We start from the raw sequence: 27931 nt of genomic DNA on the forward strand, positions 1-27931 counted from the left end.
TATTCTCCCATGGAGACGATCGTAGAGATGCTGGATGTAGTCCTGTGGAACGGCTTGCCATGCCATTTCCACCTGGCGCCTCAGTTGGACCAGCGTTCGTGCTGGACGTGCAGACCGCGTGAGACGACGCTTCATCCAGTCCCAAACATGCTCAATGGTGGAAAGATCCGGAGATCTTGCTGGCCAGGGTAGTTGACTTACACCTTCTAGAGCACGTTGGGTGGCACGGGATACATGCGGACGTGCATTGTCCTGTTGGAACAGCAAGTTCCCTTGCCGGTCTAGGAATGGTAGAACGATGGGTTCGATGACGGTTTGGATGTACCGTGCACTATTCAGTGTCCCCTCGACGATCACCAGAGGTGTACGGCCAGTGTAGGAGATCGCTCCCCACACCATGATGCCGGGTGTTGGCCCTGTGTGCCTCGGTCGTATGCAGTCCTGATTGTAGCGCTCATCTGCACGGCGCCAAACACGCATACGACCATCATTGACACCAAGGCAGAAGCGACTCTCATCGCTGAAGACGACACGTCTCCATTCGTCCCTCCATTCACGCCTGTCGCGACACCACTGGAGGCGGGCTGCACGATGTTGGGGCGTGAGCGGAAGACGGCCTAACGGTGTGCGGGACCGTAGCCCAGCTTCATGGAGAAGGTTGCGAATGGTCCTCGCCGATACCCCAGGAGCAACAGTGTCCCTAATTTGCTGAGAAGTGGCGGTGCGGTCCCCTACGGCACTGCGTAGGATCTTACGGTCTTGGCGTGCATCCGTGCGTCGCTGCGGTCCGGTCCCAGGTCGACGGGCACGAGCACCTTCCGCCGACCACTGTCGACAACATCGATGTACTGCGGTGACCTCACGCCCCACGTGTTGAGCAATTCGGCGGTACGTCCACCCGGCCTCCCGCATGCCCACTATACGCCCTCGCTCAAAGTCCGTCAACTGCACATACGGTTCACGTCCACGCTGTCGCGGCATGCTACCAGTGTTAAAGACTGCGATGGAGCTCCGTATGCCACGGCAAACTGGGTGACACTGACGGCGGCGGTGCACAAATGCTGCGCAGCTAGCGCCATTCGACGGCCAACACCGCGGTTCCTGGTGTGTCCGCTGTGCCGTGCGTGTGATCATTGCTTGTACAGCCCTCTCGCAGTGTCCGGAGCAAGTATGGTGGGTCTGACACACCGGTGTCAATGTGTTCTTTTTTCCATTTCAACGAGTGTATATGGTAATCAAAGTTATACCAAAGGTAGTTTATACTTACATTTTCCTTCGTCCACTTCCACAACCCGTATCAAATCTCTCTTCGACAGCAAGTGTAATTACAAACATTGCCAGAAATTTATCTGCTAATTGCAGCGCATCTGCTGAGTGGATAGTGTATAATGAAATTGAACGTTGATTGTCAAACAGATAAAAGCGTTATGCACAGCCGGGGTTTAGAAAAAGTACTACTCGTTTCGCTAATAAATGTAACCGTTCACTGATACAGCGTGCTTACTACGGCAATGAAGCGTGGGACATCGCACAATACAAACCAGCGACAAAGAACTTAAATAATCCAGAGATATAAGTCTACATTTCGTTACGAACGTCGATAACACTAAGTAAGGCTCGATTCACACGGTGGGCAACGTCATGTCAACGTCAGTGACGTCACACCGTCAAAAATCGACTTGCATTCACACTGGACGGAACGTCAAGCGACGGCAAAACTTCAACTACGTTTTGGCGCGTTGTTGGAAACTCGCCGAAGGGTTCACGAGAGAGGATGGCGGACATTAAATTTAGTCTTGATGAACTTGCTACTATTGCAATTGCTTTAAATGATGAGGAAAGAGTGTGGAAATTGGCAAAGCAATCAAAACGAACGTGGGTTAAGAAAATGATTTCGAAGAGAATGTGTGATGGCAAATATCACACATTGTATAGAGAGCTGGAAGAAAAGGAGACGTCAGCAAAGCAAATGTAACTTTCGCACTGCAGAGAACCAACTGCACACTGTATATGAATGTGGAACATTGAACTTTTACTGCAGTTGTACTTAAATAAGCTGTATCCACACGAAATGTTGAGTGAGACTCAGTAGCAGATAGTATGTAAATAAATACTATATATAAGTAAACTACTAGCCAAAAATGACTATGTGGCGTAGAATACTCATATTTGCTTCGGAATAATAAGTATTACATATAAACGCGGTCCAAATAAACTTTCACGACCCGCGAATAATTGTGTAATTGGAAAGCAGGAAGGCTCTAACGTCTGCTAAGCGTTTTCACCTCCTAATCGTGAGTACATAAACACATAAATACATGCAGGTGCGATGTTATATATCTAAATACATTACATACAAAATAAATATAATCTGCATAGGCCTACAATATTCATACAGTTATTTACCTGGGCGACCGATAACCAATCCAATTTTGTTCCATATTTCTTCTTTAAACAAAGTGTCGCTGTATTTTTTGCAGCTCATGTCATATAACTCCACATCATGGCAAACAAGTTCGATTAACTTCTCGTCGTTCATATTTATAAAAAAAAACATTTTATAACTAAAAACTCGGTAGGTATTTTCGATGTGGAGAACACTGCTAGCAGAATCAAACTCGTGTCATGCGAGCAGCCGCAGAACAGAGAGGAAAGTAACAGCCAATCGTAAGCAGTTCGCCAACCACGTGACCCCCACCGTCAACGTCAAACTATTCCTTCGAAGTATACCGGCCGGCAGGCAAACTGACGTTGACGTGACGTTGCCCACCGTGTGAATCGAGCCTAAGACTTATTCAGGTTTGTGCGATGCGAAGCAGTACAGTGGGAAACATCGCTCGCTGTGCATTTTTAAACTATTGCACGCAGCGTAATATCTGTTAGTTCTTCTTGTATACAGCGAAAGCAAATTTATAAGAAGGTATCTCGGAAGTAAATGCCAGTCTGTCATGACATTTACTGAAAGTTCTGTCCCGTGCGTGTTGGTAGTAACCTACGATTGAACCATAACCGAAATTCTGCAAACACATCAGGATCTTCTCTGTTCGTCAAAAAATTCTACGACTTTCATTGCCAGGTATTTTAAAACGATCAGGTATAGCGTCACGACTGAAATGTCTCCCAAGTTCAAGAGGACAAAACATAGACTCTTTTTTAAAAAATAGAGCAGCCTTTTCTTTTCTTTTTTACAACTTTACGTACACGTCTTGGGAGTGCACTCCGCTAACAACAAAATTATGAATATGTGCACCAAACTGTGACGCCCCATCAGCTATTAACGTTACGTCGCTGAGGTGGCATCACAATAGCCATCAAACAAATTCGAAGACACTGCTAGGATCCTAACACACTACAGAAAACATTCATGGAACCTGTCTTTGTCGCTGGGGATAATTTCCAGTAGATGTCTTTCTTCAACTGTGGTATTACTCAACGGCGACTCTAATCTGTTTATGCAACGGTTAAAAGAATTGTTTAGTGTCATCTGGAGAGTTTTTTTAAGTTATCTATAGACTGCTAATGTAATTCACAAAACGGTGGCTGCTCTCATGCATTAACATCACACACTGTCATTTTATCACTATTACTGAAACCTCGCCTTCTTATGTAAACTATTTCCTTTTTGGCTACCATACTCGGTTTTCACTAAACATATGATTTTCATCTGTTTTTCAAGTGCAGTATCACTCCCTAGACATAGGTACTGCTAAGTCTCGATTTCTCGCAAAGTTGAGTAAGTCGGGGATTCCTTCTTACATTACCAGAACGATCGCCCCACATAATTCCCCGTTTCTGAAAACGGAGAGAGTGGGAGGAAGTGTGCGTTTCATGAGCATGTAGGACATTACACCAGTTGTCACGATAGCTGATCTCATCGCGCTAATCAACGATGGGGAATCCGACATGAAACAGAATATTCGAAAGTACGACAGAGCTGTGCTATAATTGCTGTGAAGATATGAAGAACGCCATGATGCTCAGGGCACAAGTGAATAATCTAAAACATGTATAGTAATCAAGTTACAGGCAAAGATAGTTTATACGTACATTTTCCTTGGTCCCCTAACGTAATCCGCTTGAGAGCTCTCAGCGACGCCAGCTCAACTCTGCCACACTATTCTTTATTAAAGGTTATCGGTTTCAATGGTTTAATCTTCCGTATTCAGGCATTTTAATGCAACTGTCAGGGAGACACGACACCAACACGTAAACTTATGCCTGTTTTAGGATTCAATTCTGTACACCCGTCATTAATTCTCAGAATCTTGCAAGTTTTTATGAGTGTTACTTACAAACGACGAGCTAACAAGTATGTGTTCCGTTACAGAACACCCTATATATCTTCAATGTAGGTGCAACAGCACATACAGGGTGTTTCAAAAATAACCGGTATATTTGAAACGGCAATAAAAACTAAACGAGCAGCGATAGAAATACACCGTTTGTTGCAATATGCTTGAGACAACGGTACATTTTCAAGCGGACAAACTTTCGAAATTACAGTAGTTACAATTTTCAACAACAGATGGCGCTGCAAGTGATGTGAAAGATATAGAAGACAACGCAGTCTGTGGGTGCGCCATTCTGTATGTCTTCTTTCTGCTGTAAGCGTGTGCTGTTCACAACGTGCAAGTGTGCTGTGGACAACATGGTTTATTCCTTAGAACAGAGGATTTTTCTGGTGTTGGAATTCCACCGCCTAGAACACAGTGTTGTTGCAACAAGACGAAGTTTTCAACGGATGTTTAATGTAACCAAAGGGCCGAAAAGCGATACAATAAAGGATCTGTTTGAAAAATTTCAACGGACTGGCAACGTGACGGATGAACGTGCTGGAAAGGTAGGGCGACCGCGTACGGCAACCACAGAGGGCAACGCGCAGCTAGTGCAGCAGGTGATCCAACAGCGGCCTCGGGTTTCCGTTCGCCGTGTTGCAGCTGCGGTCCAAATGACGCCAACGTCCACGTATCGTCCCATGCGCCAGAGTTTACACCTCTATCCATACAAAATTCAAACGCGACAACCCCTCAGCGCCGCTACCATTGCTGCACGAGAGACATTCGCTAACAATATAGTGCACAGAATTGATGACGGCGATATACATGTGGGCAGCATTTGGCTTACTGACGAAGCTTATTTTTACCTGGACGGCTTCGTCAATAAACAGAACTGGCGCATATGGGGAACCGAAAAGCCCCATGTTGCAGTCCCATCGTCCGTGCATCCTCAAAATGTACTGGTCTGGGCCACCATTTCTTCCAAAGCAATCAATGGCCCATTTTTCAGATCCGAAACGATTACTGCATCACGCTATCTGGACATTCTTAGTGAATTTGTGGCTGTACAAACTGCCTTAGACGACACTGCGAACACCTCGTGGTTTATGCAAGATGGTGCCCGGCCACATCGCACGGCCGACGTCTTTAATTTCCTGAATGAATATTTCGATGATCGTGTGATTGCTTTGGGCTATCCGAAACGTACAGGAGGCGGAATGGATTGGCCTCCCTAGTCGCCAGACATGAACCCCTGTGACTTCTTTCTGTGGGGACACTTGAAAGACCAGGTGTACCGCCAGAATCCAGAAACAATTGAACAGCTGAAGCAGTACATCTCATCTGCATGTGAAGCCATTCCGCCAGACATGTTGTCAAAGGTTTCGGGTAATTTCATTCAGAGACTACGCCATATTATCGCTACGCATGGTGGATATGTGGAAAATATAGTACTATAGAGTTTCCCAGACCGCAGCGCCATCTGTTGTTGACGTTTGTATCTACTGTAATTTCGAAAGTTTGTCTGCCTGAAAATGTACTGTTGTCCCAAGCATATTGCAACAAACGATGTATTTCAATCGCTGCTCTTTTAGTTTGTATTGCCGTTTCAAATATACCGGTCATTTTTGAAACACCCTGTACCTGATGACATAACCAGGATGTCGGTGGTTTCTATGAATTTTTTAGCACGATTGTGTAAATGGACACATCGTATTTCCTCGAGCGTCCTTGTAGAATCCGAAATTCTGCTCTACGTGAAATGCCTCGGCCATTGGAAGTTCAACCCTAAAGTAACATTTCTCCCTTCTCTCGGGACGAGACGAACTGTAACCCTTATTTGCTCTCCCTAGTGTGTTTCTGTGTTTGGAATATTGTAATCCCTGCTTACGTGGCGACTACGGATCTTGTGGTAACGTTGATATGTTGACTCAGCTACCGAACACCCTGACAGACAAATGAAAAGCAACACCCTTTAGCCCGGGAGTACAGTATGCTGTGTTACAGAGTATAGGAATAACTGTCGCATATGAGGCGGTTGAGTATCACAAACAGGAGCAAAGTAATACGGAAGAAGGAGCTGATCTCTACATTTAAGAGAAGGTTCAGCACACTAAACAGAAGATGAAATGCTTGACAATTATTGTTTCTTGCAATTTTTTAAAGTTACGCTGTTAGAACTCAGCTTCCTATTCAAAACATTCTATTATAATTGTGTGAAAGGAGAAGGGTAGAGCTCGTGTAGTACTGATTCGGCTGCTGTACAGCTTAAGGAACATCATTTTGAGCCCAGACCTCTGTAACGAAGTCCATTCGCCTATGAACATTTATAGACGTACATTTATAGATTTCGTCGACTTTCTCTAATGTATGAAGGAGAGAAACAATATTAAATTTTAGAGCTGCTGCTTAAATATCTTTCCTTCTGTTGGTTACGTTTCCTCACAGACCGCGTCACTATCTTTGTGTAAGATACTACATTTGCATGAAGTCTGTGAAGACATAAATCCAATAGGAAGTTGACTAATGTCATTGTCTAGATGTTTATAATGCAAATATACAGCGTTGGTAGTGGTTTCGATAATGGCAGCCGCGTTGTTTCTCTGCTTCGGAATTTGCTATCGTTGTTAATATTGGTAACTGCCATGTCTGCAGTGATTATGAATATTTTGTGTGCTTGCTGTTTGCACTAAATACATTTAGCGAACTCATTCAGACGTGTGAGCTGATACTGCAGAATTTTGGCCGTTAATTATAACCCTTCACGTTTCGGCAAACACTAGCAGCCACACACAAAACACACGCAACACGAACACACACACACACACAGACACACAAACGCATGCATGTCACAAAATCACAAAGTAGGTACAGACACAGAGTAAAGAATAGGATCGCCTCATTACCAAGTTTCATTAACTATGTGCTTTCTCTTTTAGCCTTGCCAGCGTCCGTGAAGCGACGTGTACGACATCTGTTGGCCGATGTTGCTACTAATTTGTGTCTCCACCTGCCTCCCCTCACCGATCAGAGATGGCGAGACAACCTATATTGTGCTAGCGCATTTATCTATTGCTCAGTAGTTGTGATTGTATGTAGTAGACAGTCCAGCTCCAGCGATGTATGTTGTTTTGTTTCACCGCCACCATCACGATACACAGAAGCATGCATGTAGAGCTGAAATCCCTTCCAGTACTCGCTATGTAATGCCTTGTGAATCACACCGTGAAGACACACACACAGTTATGTACCCTCCACAGCAACCGTTTCCTTTTTTGTTCTTATTTTGTGCTCGATGACGCAACCCAACCCTCGTTTTAGACTTATAGCTCCTTGTTTGTGCTTCCTTTTTGTGTTTGTCACTGGTAGAAGAAACGCAGTGTTTGTGAATGTCGGTGTGCTGGCTGTTGGAGCGGCAGGTGGAATCTAATCACTGTTTTATCTGTTCCAGGCGTAACCATTCTCCTTTCCCTTACGGTGTTCCATAACCTGGTAGCCGAGACGCTACCCCAGGTGTCCGATGCTATGCCTGTGTTAGGTATTGCCTACCTGGGACCAATGACTTATTTTAGTGTTGTTGCCTGCATCAAACAAGCCAGCCAACACCCTTCTTTGCCTTTTCGGTGTTATTACGTATGGACAAAGCTGCCTTCACAACGTCCTTAACGTTTCAGGGTTTAAGAGCTGTGAGAGTAAAAATGAATTTTTTTAAAAGCATTTGGCTTCGAGAGAACGAAGACGTCAGACGGCAGTTTAAGATTTTACAAAGTGTTTCAATGTTGTGAGAGCAGCCGCTGAACTTTATTTGGCTTTTGTCAAATATTCAGCAAGAATCCACGTTTAAACGCTTCTACCTTGTTTGTCAAATATGTAAATCCATTTTTGCATGTGAAACTAAACGGTCTGTGTGTTTCTGTTCTATAAATTCTTTGCATTTGTACTTTGCCCTTAACTATGTTCCTAAAACTGTTTTCTTAAACATGAGTATTAACGATGAAATTAACAGCTAAAGACTTCGGCAGCAGGGGTTGATCTTTCTAGTCTCCACGAATGTACTGTTGTTAGTAAAGGGTAAACCGCATTTTACGAAAATGTGATTGAACGGCGAAATCTACACAGACATTTGTAATGTCGGTTAGGTTGAAAGTAACTTTCATAAAGCGTAGAAGCTGATACACAGTTTCATCCACCCATTCAAAACGCTCTCAAAATAGGAATCAACAGTTCGGGAATCTATCATTTCTTTAATAAATCTGGGCCTGATGCTCAGTTACAGGATACTGTGAAAGCAACTTTGTCGTACATAATGTTATCCACAGATGCTCTTGTATACTATTTCAGTACATGTTTGTGCGTATAAATGCCTGAAATCCTGAAGTTAATACTGAAAAGAATGTAAGGCATTCCAGGAGTCGCTAGTATTAAACATTGAAATACTGTGAAATGTATACCATATATAACAAATATGTCTTTTCTTAAAGGTAGCCGCTTTGTCCATCAGGAATTGGAGTTCTGTGGCAAAGGGACACGTAATTTAGGAAATACAAAGAATAATTCTCAGCTTTGTTGAAAAGAAACGTCGATATTTGAACAACTTTTTTTTCGTTCCAGGGGTCACAATCCTCCTCTCTCTCTCTGTCTTTTCTCTCATGATCGCTGACGCTTTACCGCAGACGTCAGAAGCTATCCCCTTACTAGGTCAGCCCCTACTGCTCTTGGAATGAGACAAACTGTAACCCTTATTTGCTCTTCCTAGTGTGTTTCTGTGGTTGGAAGTATTGTAATCCCTGCTTACGTGGCGACTACGGACCTTGTGGTCACGTTGATGTGTTGGCTCAGGTACCGAACACCCTGATTGACAAATTAAAAGCAATGTGAAAAATACCTAATTACCGAGAGACATTCACGATACAGAGCTATCTGGGAAGGTATTTATCATTTTGCCCTCACATCCGTCATTACGGAAGTAAACATAGCTGCCAGAGTTGTGACTGGCTGGTCAATGACAGTAGTCACATGCTGATAACTGTTGGTAACAACGTGTATGTCCTTCAGGGTTCAGTGTGTCCACAGAAATTGTTAGATCAATACATATATATCGTGCTACACTGAAGACCGTGCGTAAGTTCAACCAGACTATATACTGGTGCCATTAAGTTACAAGCGTAAGACGTTAATGAACATAGCCAGTGTTAACTACGTTTCAAAACTAATGTAGCTGTAATGTCCTCCGTCACTCCAACGGAAAACGGTCGCACACTAATTATGCCAACAAATACCAGCGTATCATTGTTGAGCAACAAAGACTGCTGTGTTGATTTACTTCTGTCAGAGATATGTTCCCTGAGTTTTAATGAAAGTCGAAAGCTATATCTAAAATACAGCACTATAATTCTGAAGCATTATTTCGATCGGTTAGCCCCATTGACTCGCATGAGTTCGGGCGTCCGGCTCCACAAGGTCTGTACGTCACTAGAATACAGCTGATCCTGCACTGCCGAATGATAGTTGTGTACTCTGTCGCTGCTATGCCTATGCATGACCCTAGTTCATAAAGTGATAACAATTCTTTTCCATATTCATATATATGTTTTACCTCTGTATGATTGTACCAGCTCCTTTTTGCTTAAATGGAATGTTGTGTTTAATATGTTTATTAAAGCACAAACTCTTACCCCGCTCCTGACCGGGCCCTTAAAAAACTGTCATTTACAGCCTGCAACAAAATTAAACTACAAAAAGATAAATTCAAACGCTTACCTGTATCCTGATTGTACAATCAGTTAACTAATTCTAATTATAATGTGTTTAATAGACGAATTGTTTTACAGATTGAAGGAGTTGGCGAATTTGAGCTACTTTGGTTACAGCTGCCATTTCAACTGTGTGTCCTTATTCTTTCCTGACCTTCCTGCTTCCCGCTTGGCCTCAAACAAAAAAACAAAAAAAACAAAAAACTAAATTATCAAGAGATAACGAAGCACAGTAACCGCATGAAAAAGACAAAAAAATGACGAACCCCTCTGCCTCCAAGTAACAAACGGATATATTATAAACTAAACTAAATGATTAACTTTAAGTAAGAAAACTTAAATATTAACTGGCTTAAATGTGGCATGACTAGAGTAAAACGCAAGACGCGGCGGCTCCTCTGGACGCGCCACAAGTAAAACAAGGTAAATCAAGCTGAGCATAAATATCTCTATCATTTCATATTAAATCGCTCGTAGTTAAATTTATCTTTTTAAACTAACTTCTTCAAGAATCGTTTATTTAAAATTTTCAGTTATTCACCCATTTCTCTGCGAAGGAGGCGTGGTATCAGTTGGTTACTGGGTGTCAAATGTGAGCTCACTCTAACACACTAAAACAAAGAAAGATTTACCATCTTTTTTTATTTTCTCAATTTTTTTTTCTGTGAGGTAACTTTCACTGCTTACCACGCCTTTGCGAGGAAATTGGAGTCTTTCGGGTGATTCGTCGCAATTTATCCGGATCTGTTAAAAGTGCTTGAGCATGTGAACTTAAACCAGGACTCCAAGCTCTTCTTTCTCACTGTTTTTGGTATACGTACAAAATGAAAGTTGCTAGTACAGCTGTACGTTGTGTACACGCCACTGGAGACCACACATGTACACGTACACCTTTACTAGAACGAAACCACGACTTTTGTACGACATACATCCCAATAAAGTGCACCAATCTCATGGTATAACATTCAGTTCACTTTATCTATTTATTGACGTCTTACTGTATACTTACGTATTATCTATCCATGCATGGCTTTACGTATATGGTGAAATAAGCTGTAATAAATCGGAGGCTCTGGAAGCCTTCCATTATCGTTCAATAAAATTTTTCTATTAATGCGACTTTGTTAGATAATTTCTGAAAGTAAAATGCACGTTACTCGAATAAAACATTTGAGAGAAGTGTGTAGGCATGTCGTAAATGTACTGTCTTCTCCGAGTATATTTAAACTGCAGTCCTTAGTCTCTCAGTAGTTTGGCTTTTACAATTAGTGTCTAATTAAACAGACAAACCTTGACATTCTACTATTATTTGGAGTCAAGAAATACCAGAACGTATAATAACAGGAATTCCCATTTTACAGGTACATATTTCAACTGTATCATGTTCATGGTGGCGTCTTCCGTAGTTTCGACGATACTCATTTTAAACTATCATCATAGGAATGCGGACACGCATGAGATGTCGCCGTGGGTAAGTTTTTCTGCGCAAAGACTTATGCGCACAGTATTTTGTATAGGAAGAATGTAACATGATAGCTCTAAGATGTATTTTTTAAAAATGATTTCAAACAACAATTCACAAATTTATCTCATATAAGTACAAGAATACGATTTTTGATGCCGTTGTTAATGTGCGTTGTACACTTTCTCACGAGAGCCAACTAACACTTAGTATTCTCGGATGTTTTAAAGTGAAAGACTGTTTTTCACAGATAAGAAGCTTGAATTCTAACTTTTGTATGACTAAACTTGTGAATATGTAGCGAGAACTTAATATCAATAGTTATCTCTTTCACATGTCCTTTGCATGTATACAGGGTGAGTCGCGTAAGACGTAACACCCTCTTTACTCGGGAAGGGATTGCACGTATCGACAAGCGGTGTCCGGCGAATCAGAGCCGACTATGGGGCACATACTTTGGTGGATGCACAATAATCACAACGTTTATATTGACCGAGATAATGGGGCAAGTATGTGTTTTTTAAAAGGGACGCTATACTTTTTTTACCATCATTCGAATGCTCTGGAAAAGACGCATATAGTAACGTAACACATGTTGGTATTGTGATTCAAACTTCGCTTAAAAGACGCTGGGAAATATTGTACGATTGAAGGCCGAGGCGGGCCTCGCGCTTCCCGCAGGCCGAGTTGCAGGCTCTATGCAGCGTGCACGGCCTACGCTACGTAGGTAAATCCTCATCCGCCTCTTTTAAGCAAAGTTACAATCACAATAGCAACATGTGTTACATCACTATACGCGTCTTTTCCAGAGGGTTCGAATGATGGTAAAAAAAGTATAGCGTCCCATTTAAAAAACATTTACTTGCCTCATTATCTCGTTCAATATAAACTTTGAGAGTATTGCGCATGTACCAACGTATGTGCCCAATAGTCCGCTATGATTCACCGAAAACCGCATGCCGATACGTGCAGTCGCCCCCGGAATAAAGGGAGTGTTACGTCTTACGCGACTCACCCTGTGTATAAAAGATTTGTTTCACAACTGGTGACGAAAGTAGTACATTAAAGTGTTTACCGCAAAAACAGGAAATTATCTCTTTAGTATGACAATGAAAAATTCTTTGGTGAAATATGAGGAATGGGTAATAAATAAGTGAAGGAGAATGCTCATTTTATTGATGACATGAAGCACTGAGCAATAAGTAAATCCACAAACATGAAATTGAACGTAGCATGTAAGCTTCTGCTACAGAACTACATATATTACTGGAACTGCAGTCCTTTATATTACTGGAGCTACATGTATTATTGGAACTGCAATCTCTCTCTCTGTCTCTGAGCCTGGCTCGTTCATTAGGTAAGATAAGTGCTACATCTTACGCAACTCATCCTGTATAGACAATGAAATTTTCATTCTGCAGCGGAGTGGGCGCTGAAATGAAACTTCCTGGGAGATTAAAACCGCGTGCCGCACCAAGACTCGAACTCGGGACCTCAGCCTTTCGCGGGCAAATGCTCTACCGCATGAGCTACCCAAAAACTACTCACGACGCGTCCTCACAGCTTAACTTCCGCCAGTGCCTCGTCTCCCGCCTTCCAGGCTTCTGTAAGCTCTCCTGCGACACTTGTATGACTGGCAGGGTTCCTGAGTTTGATATATATCCGAAATGAAACTTTCTGGCAGATTAAAACTGCATGGCGGACCGAGACTAGAACTCAGGATCCGTGGCAGTCTCACAAGTGTTGCAGGGGAGCTTCTGTGAAGTCTGGATGGTAGGAGACGAGGCACTGGCGGAAGTTAAGCTGTGAGGACGCGTTATGAGTCGTTTTCGAATACTTCAGGCTTTAGAGCACTTGCCCGCGAAAGGCAGAGATCCCGCGTTCGAACGTCTCTCCGGCATGTGGTTTTAATTTGCCAGAAAGTTTCATTTCAGCGCCCACTCCGCTGTAAAGTGAAAATTTCATTTTATATTCAGGGTGAGTCACTTAAGATGTAGCACTTATTTTATTTCGTGAACGAGCCAGGTACTAGATACCGAAACGAAGTTACCGGAGAATAATGGTACGAAGGAGGGCAGTTAATTTTGTTGTACGTTTGTTCTTTGTATCAACAAGGATATTGAGGCAGCTATAATTTTTTTTAAATGGGACATTATACTTTTACCAGCATTTGAAAACTCTTCAAATGACGAATAGAATGATATAATTTCTGTTAATGTTGGTCCTGAAACTTTTCGCAAAAATATTCTAGACATGTGCTAAAATTGAGAGCAAGGCGGCGGCTGTTACCTTTCACTGTTCGAACATCGCCAAGTGGGCTCTCTTGTAGCAGTCTGTTCAATTAAACATGAGCATGTACACACATTTAAAATAATTTTCCTAAGCGTCTTCTGGTGCTTTGGAAGGTAGTATATATCCATTTACAAGAAATCTTAATTGACCGAATGTCCACGTCATATAGAGGGCCGAAGAGAAATAGATTTTACAAAGATTGACGTAATGTCTCTGGGAAAAATGTGCCATCACTTCTTGAAACACATTTTTTATTGTTCTTCTTAATTGGATTGATTTTTTACAACAATACATTTTTTCAGTCCACATTTTGTACTTATTGGATCATTTAGGATTTTAGTAATTTATATCGTTCAGGTCATTGTTTACCTTAGACTAGACAGTCGTTTTTGCAACATAGTCATCCACATTTTCATATAATAGCTAATGACAAAGCTTGAGAGCACAGTAAAAAACCTCACGCTACAACAAGAATATGGGAGAACAGAAAGGTGAAAGACGAAAGAAAAGGGTAAAAGAAAGATATGAATGACAACCTGTCTAAAGTTCAAGCAACGAACAATGTGGAATTTTATCGAATAATGTAAAGTGGCGGAATGAGATACGAAGAGTATTTTTTATAATAGTTAAGCCAGTAATTCGGAGTTGAAAGTGGAAAAATATTTAAATGTTTGCTAGTATTTAGAAAAACAATCTCTTTTCTGTAATCTACTAAAAATTTACTATATAACATTTGCTCACGTAATTTTCTGTACCACTATAATTTTAATTAAGAGTATTTTAGGGTTGTTGATGTCTTATCAGATACAGGAATATAAAGAAATGAACTTCAAACGTATTCGTTACCATTTATGTTCTGAATGACACAGAGAACAAAGAATTCGAAAGAAATCCGTAGTTCTTCTCCAACCGTCTCCTGTGGACAGCTTATGGCGTTCTGCGTATTTTAGACCCCACTCGGTCTAAGGCGTCTTGTCACGCTCCGTGCTGCTCCCTCCCCTTGGTCCGAGTCGTCGCTATGCATGTGTGTTTTGTCCTTAGCGTAAGTTAGTTTAGGTTAAATTAAGTATTGCGTAAGCTTAGGGACCGATGACCTCAGCAGTGTGGTTCCATAAGACCTTACCACAAATTTCCAAAATTTAGATCTGTGCTGGGTTCACTTCAAAGCAGATAATTTTCGTAGAGCACTTCCTTCTTTGTGACAATAGAGACATAGTTCACATCAACCGTCATAGACCTGCCTGATGGCGCTAATTATAATGATTACAGTGGTTTGCCCATGCCTAATTTACAGGCAGTATGAAGTGGCACTAAAATCGTCTACCAATTCTGCCAAATGCTATCGATTGATAGGCCTGACACACAGCAACAACCATGCTAGGCACTCAGTAATTGTCACCTCCTTAAAAAAAGAAAACCTCTTGCATTTGTTGAGTGTGTAGTCGTAAGTAATCACACACACGCTGATTCAAGACTCTCGCAATCATGGTTAAATTGCATAAAATTGCACTGATATATGTCATTAATTTATGTGGGCTACTACCGTCTTTTGCGACTGTATTAAAAATCTTATTAAGACCAAACGCGTTTCACTTTACTGTAAAGCACCTTCAATGCTCATTGTAACAATATGCCTTTTCTAATAATTTTGTTTGCCAGGATCATGGACAGTTCTCAAGCCTGAATTTACTACTATAAACAATATTACATTAGTATCGTTACTCAAGGTTTTATTATTTCTTGCGTCATTATTCAAGTTTTTCTGCACATACTGTCATTAACACTTAAGTGTGTAGTGAAAATCCACTGCCATCTCGCCATTTCGCGTACTATGTTTTAATATTGTGGGCCGCATTCGTCTTTTGTTTTATGTTAGTGGTAGTAAACGTTGAACGGCTGGTGCCATATTTCCATGCTCTTTCATGTTCTTATACCTTATATCAAATATTCTGCTGGTCTGCCCTAAGTATAGGGTATCGCAACAATTCCATCGGAATTGATAAATGCCAGTTTTTTATGGGTCTCAGTGTCATGTTAGTTATTTGGACATTTTTGTAGTGCGTTATTTCTTTGGTGCGCTGTTTTATTCCTTGTTTCTTTAGGACGTTCCCTGTTCCGCGTGTCAGTCTGTTTTTATATGTGCATGTGTACCTCTTTCCTGAGGCGACTCTGTGTTGTGTCATTGTTGTGGAGTGCTTTTGTTGTTGGTGTCTGTGCCTTTTTCTAGTGGGTGTTGTGTGTCTGTGGATTTGTGTGAGGTCTTTTTTTGCTCCTATGATTTTCCGGATTTTTGTATTCAATTTTTAACTTGAAATTCTTGGTATTGCTTACTTTTCGCTCTCTGAGTTATTATATCCAACACCATATTACAGCTGTGTTTGCATAGTGGCACTCTGTTTAGTCTCTGGAAATTATATCTGAGAGCTGTTTGTTTTTGGGATTCATGTAGCATCGAATCTGTTGTGGTGTTTTTCCTGTAAATTCTGAATGAGTGTTGGTTTTGTCTTGCATATATCTAGGAAGATTATTTGAAGTGCTCTTACTTTCTCGAAAGTGCACTTCACTTTTTTTGCATTGTGTTTATGTCTCTGCGTAATTGTTCCGTCCCATTTACAGATTTTTCTAGCATTATTGTATATACTATTTTCCTGATCTTATTTTCTAGAATATTCTGTCTTCTGTTCTGCCAATGAAGATATTTCCTAACTTTCCTGAAATGGGGCTCCCACTCCTAACCTTTCATATTGTAAGAAGAGTACTTTATTGTATTCAAAGAAATTTTGGTCGGTAAAGAGATGTAGGAGTGTACTTATCTCTGTTTTGTGTAACTTTTGTAACTGGTTGTAAGTATTTAGGTCGTGTTCTACTATCTTGATTGTTTTTCTGACTACAATTGAGAGTGCCCGTTGTCTACATCAAATGAGAAAATAAAACTGTTCCTGAAATATATAAGCCTTGCCGGTAAGGTCACAGGTTCAAATCCTGTCTCGGGCAGGGATGTGTGTGATGCACTTAGGTTAGTTAGGTTTAAATAGTTCTAAGTTCCAGGGGACTGATGACCTCAGATGTTAAGTCCCATAGTGCTCAGAGCCATTTGAACCATATAAAAGCCTTTTATGTTGTTTATTAGTTCTTGTGTGCTTTTCGCCCTTAAGTCGTTTTGTTTTTTATGCTGTTGTGTGAGTACCTCTAACATATGTCGGGTGAGGGTGTATGCATGTGGGTGCTTTTCTGTAATGTACCGTCAGGACCGCAGGAGCATTTACTTTCGGAATTTTGGCTACATCTGGAGTTTTGAAGCACTAGGTTACATACATCTCATTTGAGCTTTTTTTCTGTCATCAAGTGTGTGTTCATTTGATGTAGAAAACATGTGCTCCACAATTCCAGTCAAAGGAACAATCAGTTAGCAAAGGAACTTATAAAAGAAACAAACACATTCCTGCATTTCATTTCTGACCAAAACTACTTTTCATTTAATAACGAATTGTTCTTGCAAGAAGAAGGATTGCCTGTTGGAGATAAGCATATTCCCACCACTCGTTACCGACCGAAACTACTTTTAATTCAATAAAGAATTCTTCTTACAAGAAGGTGTTTGCCTGTGGGATCACCCATTTCACGACAGCTACTAATTCATCATGACAGAAAAGGGAATGTTTCAGAAATTAGTACCAGGAAAATACAATTTACTATAGTTATGGAGGTACATCGATGACATCCTCATCTTGGTAGACGAATCAGAAAATAGGATAGAGCAACTACCTTTAAATATGAACACAAAAACATAAAGTTTCTTTTAGAGAAAGAACAAGCAGGCTGAGAAAGCTTCCTAGATGTAGCCACCACAAAGAAGAATAACCAACAATTACCCAGCGTTTACAGGACAAATACAACAGACACATCATCTATCCACCCTCAGTCCCAAAAACAAGCAGCTCTCAGGTGTACGCTCCTTAGACTGTACCACTTGACAAACACAACGATAATAAAGAGCTAGACGTAATAAATCGGATAGCAAAATATAACGGATGCTAAGAATCTCAGATTACCAAATTGAACAAGAAAAATCCAGAAAAATGGAAAAGAAACGCTATACAATTCCAGACACACACAACACCCACGAGATACCAACAACACCAGGACCACACAACACAGAAACTCAGCAGAGAAACTGGTACACACTCAAATACATAAGCAGACTGACACACGACATTAGGAAATCCACTAGAAATAAGGAGTAAAAATAGCATACCAAAGCACTAACTCAATACAGAAGTGTCTGAAGAAGGAAGATGGCTCAGATGTATACAAATAATTTGGCATTTACCAACTCCAGTGTAACAGTTGTGATGTTACATACTTATGGCAGACCGGCAGAACATTTGAAATAACGTACAAATAACATGCAAGAACATGGAAATGTTGCAGAAGCCGTCAGAGTTTTGCAGAACACCAACGACACAAAAATAATCACACTACCACAATAGAAACACACATGAAAATAGTCAGATTCAACAAAAAATATCTGTTACCCTATAAAAGAACTTCAAAATTCAAATAGCAATAATACACTCTTAGACACAAACAACGACAAGCCACGAAGATGTTACCCTAATGTCACGAAAATCGGCAGATATGACGATTTGTTCAAGAGAAAGAGCTTCACAAACTGAGCAAGTGAATAACGCACTTATGCAAGCAGGAATTCGGGCTGGAAGTGAATAATATAGTTGTCGGATGTACCGCTGAGACCTATCGTGCCAATTTCTGTCCAATTGGCTCATATGCTGTGAAATTCTATCCAAATGCCACGTTAAATAGTCAGAATGCCGATCCGCTTGTAGTGCCCTACCCATAATGGTCCAAACGTCCTCAATTGCGGAGAGATCCGGCAACCATGCTGTCCTAGGTAGGTTTTGGCAAGGATGAATACAAAAAGAGAATCTCGCTGTGTGCGTGCAGGCATTATCTTGCTGAAATGTATACCTAGAAAGGCTTTCCATGAAGAGCGACAAAACGGAGCGCAGAAAAACGTCGATGTACCACTGTGCTGAAAGGGCGCCTCAGATGGCAACCCAAGGGGGTCCTGTAGTGAAACGAAGTGGCATCCCAGACAATCACTACTCGTTATTGGGCTGTATGGCGGTCGACAGCCATGATGGACTCCTACTGCTGTCCAGGGTGTCTCCAGGATACTTCTTTGCTGGCCATAAGGGCTCAGTTCGGAGCGGAACTCTTCACTGAAGACCAGTTCTACTCCAGTCAATGAGATTTCAGGTAGAAGAGGTGTCTTAAGACACCCCAGACAGCTGTTGGATAGCAGCCTGACTATCACCCACTTAAGGCCTGACATCCAAGAGCGATGTTTGGGTGTGCCATTTCTTTTAACAACATGAGTCCTTTGGGTGCCATTCACGGCGAGAGTTTCTATTGCTTGTCTTCTTGCTTGCCAAACCCTACCTTGGCCATTAAGGTCGCCGGATCTCTCCCCAACTGAGAATTTTTGGAGTATTATGGGGAAGGCCCTCCAACCGCCTCGGGATTTTGACGATCTAACGCTCCAGTTGGACAAAATTTGGCACGACTTCCCTCAGGAGGACTCTGTCAATCTATGCCGAGCTGAACATTGCTTGCAGAAGGGCCAGGGGTGGACCAATGCGTTGTCAACTTGTTCAGTGGGTGAAGCGCTTTTTCCTGAATAAATAATCCAATCTCCTGAAACTATACTGATTTGTTTCTCTGTAAATGTACATCACATTTACCGATAACGGTCCCATTCGACTAATTCCTTCGTAATGAGTTGTTTTTTTGGTCTTGGGTTGTAGAAAGGAAGTACACAATAAAAAAGACAGACATATTAAATGACCAAACAAACAGTAGCAACCAACGTTATTTAAACTAATAAAACACACGGTGAATAAATAAACACCCGCTAGATACCACACAGATAGTATCATATAAACTAGGAATAAACCAATCCTAGATCATCCACCACTGAACCATAGTAAAGTAATAATTTACACACACAGAAGTTCAACACAAACAAACTGTCTCTCTCTCTATCTCTCTCTCTCTCTCTCTCTCTCTCTCTCTCTCTCTCTCTCTCTCTCTCACACACACACACACACACACACACAAGAAAGGATGCATTATGCCCTTAAAATAATTATATATATTCGCAGGCGTACGCACACACAGACAGACACACAAACACACATACACACACACACACAGCAATAGCAAATGCTCCAAATATGGCCAAGACAAACCAAAAGAGCGACGCAACCCTCAATATCAAAACGAAGTACACGAAATGAGGAGATGGCTTGAACCTTTACAACTCACAGTGGGTTAGCCGTGAGGTCAGAGGCGCCTTGTCACGTTTTGCGTGATTCCCCCCGTCGGAGGTTCGAGTCCTCTCTCGGACATGGGTGTGTGTGTGTGTTGTCCTTAACGTAAGTTTGTTTAAGCTAGAATAGGTAGTGTGTAAGCCTACGGACCGATGATCTCTGCAGTTTGGTCCCAGAGGACCTTACCACAGTTTTCCAAATTTCCAAATCACTAACGTGAATATATTTGGTGTTAGAGAAAGTGCTGAGTGCGTCCACAGAACGTGAACGTGAACGAAGTTAGAAACAAAGAAATTGTTCGTAATGCACAGATTTAATACTTTTATAGTAGCAAGAGAAAGCATGAGAACTGTTAGTGATCCTAGCAAACAAAATAGCAAAAAAATAATAATAATAATCCCTGTTGTTACAGTGACCACTGAAGATGCCTTACAATGGAGCGAAATGCGTTTAGTATTAACAAGATTTTTATTCCAGTCAAGAAAGAGCTATATAACTTGTATAACTGTGACTGCGGAGAAAAGACGCCATAAAACAAAGAAAACAACATGTGTATGTTATGAACTGAAGCCAGTACATTTTATGGGATAATATAGTCGTTTATGTCAGAAGGATTCAAAACCTTGTGATTCTTCCACAGAGACCTTTAGTCTATGTGAGAAGTCTACATATAATCTGAGACTTTAAATTTACAGTCTATTTCGTGTGGGAGAGTAGATTATAACAAGCCACATGCATCTGGTACAACAACATCTTGTCCTAAGTCTGCTTGCTGTCTTTTGATTATTTTAAAAATTGTTGTTCTGTTCGATTTCTGAGAGTGGGACAGTGTTGCCGCTAAGAGTACGTACGGTATAATATAACAAACTCCACGTAAGTTTGGATCAAGCTTATGACGAAACAAACTGTTTTAAGATATATCTACAAATGAAACTACAGCTTTAACCGTGGATCCTCTAATTCTGTGGTAGGTGGTGCGTTTTTTGTACTATAGACTAAGATTCCCTCTCTTACTACTTACAGTCAGTGTATGGGAATAATTATTTCTCTTGTGCCTCTTTGTTAACTGTTAGTAGTCGAAATTTTATCTTCATAACCTGTAGTCAATGTATACCTAGAGAACAGAGGAGTGTTCATACTTTCTGCAGGTTATTAGGATTTTCCAAATACGTTTTTGTGCGTCTGGCAGATAAGGTTTTTCAACGTTTCCCACCTACCTGTTTCTAGACAAAAAAAAAAGCTGTCAACAATATTCGAACTGTCCTCTTCATACACTCGATATCATTTGCCAAGGGGCCTGATATACAGCCACCACGCGACTGTTATGCTAGAATAGGTCTTCTTAGTGGTTTATGAACATTTTCTCTTGCAGTATTCTTGTGTTGGTCTTGTGGGTTTTTAATATGTTGTAACTTTCGCAAACAGACTACAGTACCAGTCAATCGAAGTCACTACCTGTTTCATCTAACACTTACTTTATGGGGTACCTCCACTTTGTTTACTTACATATTTGTACAAGAAATCTCTTGTATGAGATACCTGAATCTAGTTGTGATTCAGTAATCGTCTGGTCAAGGATAATGCTTATTTATAGTTAGTGAACTACCGAAGTTGTATGATTTACAGAAGGAGATAATTGCTTCTCTGTGCGAAAGGCTAATATTTTTTCAGGATCTATTGGTACATTGCTACATTTTTTTACTGACTAACACTTCATCATAGATAACAGTGTTATGTGTAGAAGGTCTGAGACTGCACCTATTACTCTCAGCTGTATTAATAATATGTAACATAAACGATGGGCCTGTTACACTTACCTGCGGTAGACCAGGTATCAATTCTGTGTCTGTGTGTGGACATTTAAATATTCTGCTAGAGACAGAGTTAAGTTCTTCCGCATTTTTAAATAGGTAGGGTTGATCTGTACACTTTTTAATGTCTGCAAACAGTTGTCTTCTCAAACAGAGCATTTAACTTGCAATATCTGTCAGACTCATAGACCTTTCCGAGGTTTAGTGATTTCAACTGATAGCTTTATCAAAGATATTTCTTGAATACGGCAGTTGATTTTTGGCAACGTCCATTGGGTTTTCTTTGCCAAGGAACATTGGATTGCTATTCACTTTTCTGTTATCTGTTTGAATCCCAGTTCTGTTGAGTGTGGGGAATAATTTTCGTGGCACTGACAGCGCAAACACATGACCACAATATGTATAGATCTAAAAGAGGCCCATTCTTAACATTTTTCTACAGTAGCTTTTGAAGGCATTCCGTAATGTTTTTGTTACCCAAGAGCGTTTCACTTGAGTTCTGTTTGTCTGCAGAGTTGGGATTTGACGTATACCCATTGTGTGCTTTCTTAAAAAGATTTCTGATAATGTATATAACAAAGTGTGCCTCTATGGATTTTAATTTTTCTCTTAAGAACATATTCTCCAGAGCCTTATCCATCATACGTTTGTAACTGAGAGACAGTTCCTTTATTTACTGTTCGTAATGAGTAATTCTATATTTGTCAGAGATTTGTAATCACTTTCTCCTAAATCATTTTACGAGCATGCAGATATTTCTTCCTATTTTTGTAGTGCTTCGTACCTTTTGGGTCCATTGTGATTACATCTATTTAATGATTCCTGATTCTAGTCTGTATGTGCAAATCCTTAAAGAGGCCAAACCTGTTTGTAGTCAACAAGCCTTATGTACATGCTTGATATATAGGGATGCAAATCATCTGCTCTAGCTACTTAACAGAGAAACCTAATATAGTAACTTTGCATCACCTATGAAATTTTCCCAGCGATTGTGGATTGATCAGAATCCCCAAAAGATTATAGGAGAGGTACTTAGTAGTGAATAAAGGCTTTCTCAGGCATTCGGAGCTGTTTCTTACGTGAGTATAATGGATAGTAGAAGAAGCCAACTGGAACAGTTATCATTTCGATAGTTGTTCTTCCCCATATCGTGTATGCTGGCTTCATACCACAGCTACGCTAAATAATCTTGTTTTGGTAAACAATCAAGTGCAACCCTTTTTTGGTGAGTTACAGACTTTTCGAAAACCGCTTCATATTTTTAACTTTTTAAAAAATTGGTCAACAATCTTTATCCACATAATTATTCTTTGTTGTAAAGAGTATCGTGTTATAAAGTAATGAAGCCATAGTTTGGTCACTTTTGTTTGTGTCCCATTTCAGGGTTTGCAATATTAAGTGTTTTAGGTCACTTACATGCGGTGGGGGCCAAAACGCTGGTTCATTGTCTAAAGCTTGAATTGTAATACGACCAGAAGAATTTGATCGAATGTAATTCAGACTGCAATAGTCCACGAGTTTGCTTCTACAGCTTATCGCCAACATCTTAGTACTGTGATCTCTCGAGAACATTTCTTTAGGTCGGATCGTAAATGCAACTGCAGCAACACTTATCCTGGTGGTGTGACTAGTCGCCTACAGTAAAAGAAACTTTGCGTGATATCCGCACACAGACAACTATAATGGTGCTCCTCAGCAGTTAAATACATGTTTCAAACATTTAAAGAACCCTGCAGCTTGCAACCCAACGGCATAATTCTAGAAATCCATATTGTAAGTCATCACAAGAATACCGAAGTTTCTATCTTATGCCTTCCAAATGAATTAAAATTGAAGGTCCCTAGTCAATTGGAGGAAAAATTTTGCATATTATGATCTGTGTCGAAACATCAGAACCAATTTACTGTTGTCTCCCCAATTCCTGATGCTGTACCAAATGACACTGGTTGAAATCTTTCCTGGCTATTTTATCTTTGAGATTATCGCTTTTTGTTACACTAATCAAAGTTTCTTAAATGTAATTGAATTCGTATGACAAATCACCATTGCCATTTGACCTTTTAAAAGGTCAAGACCTGTATTTTTGTTTTAATATTTATGTCAATGTATTTGCACATTTAATTATAATAGATAGTGTGGAAATGAAAATGAATCAATTCCTGAAGGGATTGTTGTGCAAATTAGGATAACTGAAATACATAAAATTCTGTGGACTCTTTTGATTTACATAAATACTTCAGTTACCAGAGCTGTATTTCGTAGCAATATTATCCAAGAGGAAAGAATAAAATTTAGGCAGTTTACCAGTGTGTTTACACAAACTGAAAGTACATATTTGTCTCACAATTTTTCGCAGATCGCATTATGAATCCCATTGAGGAACCTGTTTACTAATTTGTTGTCAACTATCTATAAATATCTTCCCATTTTCATCTCATTTCGTTTACAACGCCAATTATCGAAATCTATTGCAACATGTTTGGCTTTTTTCGTCATATTCACATACATAGCTCCATTACACAACTAAATTTGTATTTTTTGTATGTGATAAATCTCCTGAAATGGTCACATTCAGTGTCTGATTGGGTATATAGCTTAGACATGAAGCTTTTGTAAGTAAGAGGCCTTTTATAGACATTGATTAGGCGAATCTGTAAGGCAGATCCCTTTCTTTGTTGCCTTTTGCCTGCACAACTTACCTTTCCTAATTACCGCAAATTTTATCTGAACTGTTATTTGCGACACATTCCCAGAATGTATTCCTTGGAAACGTTGGTACTTTGCTGATATTTCTATGTGTGTCAGTCACAGAAATTGTGATAAGATTTAATTTATCATTCTCTGTGAGTAATCATTATCAGTTAGGACTATAGATTTTTGAAATTCATTCAGTTTCACTTTATGTGTCACAATCATCTTTCAAATGTAACTGTAACCAGAAACACACGACTGACAGCGATTCACAGAAAAAGGAGATAAATGTTTTTATTCTAGTTTCTTGTATATATGCATTATCTGAGTACCCAATGTTTCCACTGTATGCATTTATTCCACCTTCTGAGAGTCTTCTCCTTCTTCCCTTTCTGCTCAGCTTCTCACCTTCCTCTATCTGTTCATCTGCTCTTCCCATCTCTGTCCATTTCCTACTTTTCCCTCTGTCCATCTCCTTCTCCCCCTCTAAGTCCATCTTCTCCTCCTCATCTCTTTGTCCCCACTCTCTCTGTCCAATTTCTCCTCCCCCCATCACTGTCCATCTCGCCCTTTTCCTTTCACTGTCCATCTTCTTCTCTCCCCTCTCTTTGCCCATCTGCTCCTCTTCCCTTTCCCTGTCCATTTCCTCCTTACTTCTCACTGTCCATCTCCTCCTGAACCTTCTCTCTGTCCATTTCCTCCTCCCCTTGTCTCTGTTCATCTCCTCCTCCTTCCTTCCTCTGTTAATTTTCTCTCCCCCTCTCTATACATGTACTCCTCCCCCTCTAAGTCAATCTCCTCCCCCTGTTATTGTCCTCCTCCTATGCCTATTAATTGTGCATCTCCTCTTCCTTGCCTCTTTCTCTATCTGCCCCTCTTCTCTTTCTGTCCATCTCCTATGTGCCACCTCAATATCCATGTCCCTCTTCCATTTCTCTGCCCATCTTCTTCTATTCTCTCCTCTTTATCTGTTCTATCTCTTCCTCTTCCCTTTCAATTTCATCTTCCCCCTCTCTCTGTCCATCTCCTCCTCCACCACCTCTCCCCTCTGTGCACACCCCTTCCTCCCCTGTCTCTGTCCATATCCTTCTCTTTTCTCTCCCTATCCATTTGCTTCTCATCCTCTTTTCATCCCCCATATCTCTTTCTAACTCCCTTTAAGCTAGTCTCCTCCTTCCCATCTCTTCCTTCCCCATCTCATGTATATCCTAACCTCTCCCTCTCTCTGTGCATCTGCCTCCCTCTGTACTTACGCCCTCCTCATTCCATTCTCTATCCATTTCCTCTTAGCCCCTCTCTCTACCCACCTTGTCTTCCCATGTCTCTGTCCATCTCCTCCTCTCCCTGTCATTGTCCATATCCTCCTCCCCTCTATCACCTTCTGCCGGCCACGGTGGTCTCGCAGTTCTAGGCGCACATTCCGGAACCGTGTGACTGCTACGGTCGCAGGTTCGAATCCTGCCTCGGGCATGGATGTGTGTGATGTCCTTAGGTTAGTTAGGTTTAAGAAGTTCTAAGTTCTAGGGGACTAATGACCACAGCAGTTGAGTCCCATAGTGCTCAGAGCCTATCACCTTCTCTCCTCCTGAAAGTCCACTCCCACTCTCTGTTCATCTCCTCCTCCTCCACTTTTCTCCCTGTCCCCTACTTCCATCGATTTCTTTATCTCCCCCTCTTTTGTTTCCCTGTCCATTAGGTCCTCCCCTGTCTGTCTGTTCCTTCCCCCTCTGTCTGTCTCATCCTCCTCGCTATCTATCTCCTCCTTCCCACTCTTCATTCATTTGCTACTCACCTCCCTCTGTTCATCTCGTCCTTACCCCCTCTCTGCCCATCCTCTCCTTCCCTGTACCTCACGATCTCCTCTTTCCCCCCTCTATGTCTGTCCGTGTTCTTCTAACTTTTCCCTCTCCATGCTGTCACCACAACATCAGTAGGATATTCCTAGTTTTTACCCTCACAGCATTTCTTTCCAGATAGTAAATAATATGTGTACAATTTTTATTTTAAAATGATCCAAGATTTAGGAAGAGCGGTTTACCCATGGCTTTGCCTGTGTACACAAGTCACATATATTTCACATATATACCATAGATATTTCATACATTTCTCACATAATTGTACACTCAGTTAACCTGTATCGCTAGCGAATGTCACCCTGGGGTTCCTTTTTTATTCAGCTCAGTGTTTATGACGTCATATCTCCTGAATATGTATCATAAAGCAATATAACTTTGTCAGTGTATTCGGTGGAAAATGTGGATACTGATTTTAAAATGTCTCACGAAGGGTATTAGTAGTAGAGAACAATAAATTAAAACGTTTTGCTTCATATGACAGTTTTACAGGATGAACAACGAAAATGTAGTAAGAGGAAAACTTTTTGTCTTTGTCATTTTTGTGGGGATTATCAGGTAGAAAACTTTTGTAAATCTTTGAAATAATGTGTAAAGTTCACTACACGTTACTAAATACTCTCATTCTCAGACATTGAATGAATGACATTGGGATATTCATACATTGTGGGCTACACTTCTTCTTCACTCCGACCCCTTAGTGGATTCTTTCTAGACAGAAACTGATACGTATACAGAGTTGTGTTGAAATCAGTCATCTTGTTTAGGAGGAGGTGTGGAACATAAGTAAATATGCACATACATATATATGTACATCCATTTTCAGAATATGTTTGAATTGTAAAGTTCTATGTGTCAACTTTTCCTGAGCCAAGAAAAGCCACTCAGTAAAAACATTTAAATTAAACATATAATGGTCTTTTATTCATATATTTTTGGCAGATAATCCCCTCTCAACGTTTTACTGTGTGGGATCAGATGAAAAGAAGGCTGTATAAAACGATAATGGATACAGGTTTTAAAAAATACTATCAGAATTTAGTTTTAATTTTGTTGTTACTGATGTAGCATTGTTAAACTGTATAGTGAAAGTGTCATTACAGTGTGTATATGGAATTTTGTACAAGTACTGATGATTTTTATGTGAAGAATAGTTTCTAAATTCAATACACCATTCTTTATCGTAACTGTCGAGAAGTAGTAGAGGAATAGTGCAGAAGATCATTTCAAATACTGATGTTCATACCAGGTGCAAATCATTTTTTTTAATTTGCTTACCATTTGCAGTGCATTGCTGCTGCTTGTAAAGAATTTGATCCATTTTTTTTGTTGCACCACTTATTGACCTGAATAGTTTATACTTCTGACAGAAGTATTATGATGTCTGATGCACATATAACACTCATCTATGTAGCCAGTGATCTACTACATATTAAGAAGAT

The 27931-nt window shown here is 40.6% G+C and overlaps 1 protein-coding gene across 12 annotated transcripts in view; it reads left to right on the plus strand.

The window, feature by feature from the left end:
- LOC126272147 (neuronal acetylcholine receptor subunit alpha-7-like) overlaps window positions 1-27931 on the plus strand; it is an 881076-nt gene that overhangs the window by 666746 nt on the left and 186399 nt on the right. For 8 of the 12 annotated variants that reach the window (XM_049974770.1, XM_049974772.1, XM_049974769.1 and 5 more), the window contains one exon: window positions 11389-11498. In XM_049974770.1, coding sequence (XP_049830727.1) covers window positions 11389-11498 — 110 coding nt within the window. Of the gene's footprint in view, window positions 1-8885; window positions 8973-11388; window positions 11499-27931 lie in introns of all 12 variants that reach the window. The other 4 variants (XM_049974771.1, XM_049974765.1, XM_049974764.1 and 1 more) reach the window with 1 other exon arrangement.

Source organism: Schistocerca gregaria, chromosome 5 (assembly GCF_023897955.1).
Source record: "Schistocerca gregaria isolate iqSchGreg1 chromosome 5, iqSchGreg1.2, whole genome shotgun sequence".
In the NCBI taxonomy this organism is placed as follows: Eukaryota; Metazoa; Arthropoda; class Insecta; order Orthoptera; family Acrididae; genus Schistocerca; species Schistocerca gregaria.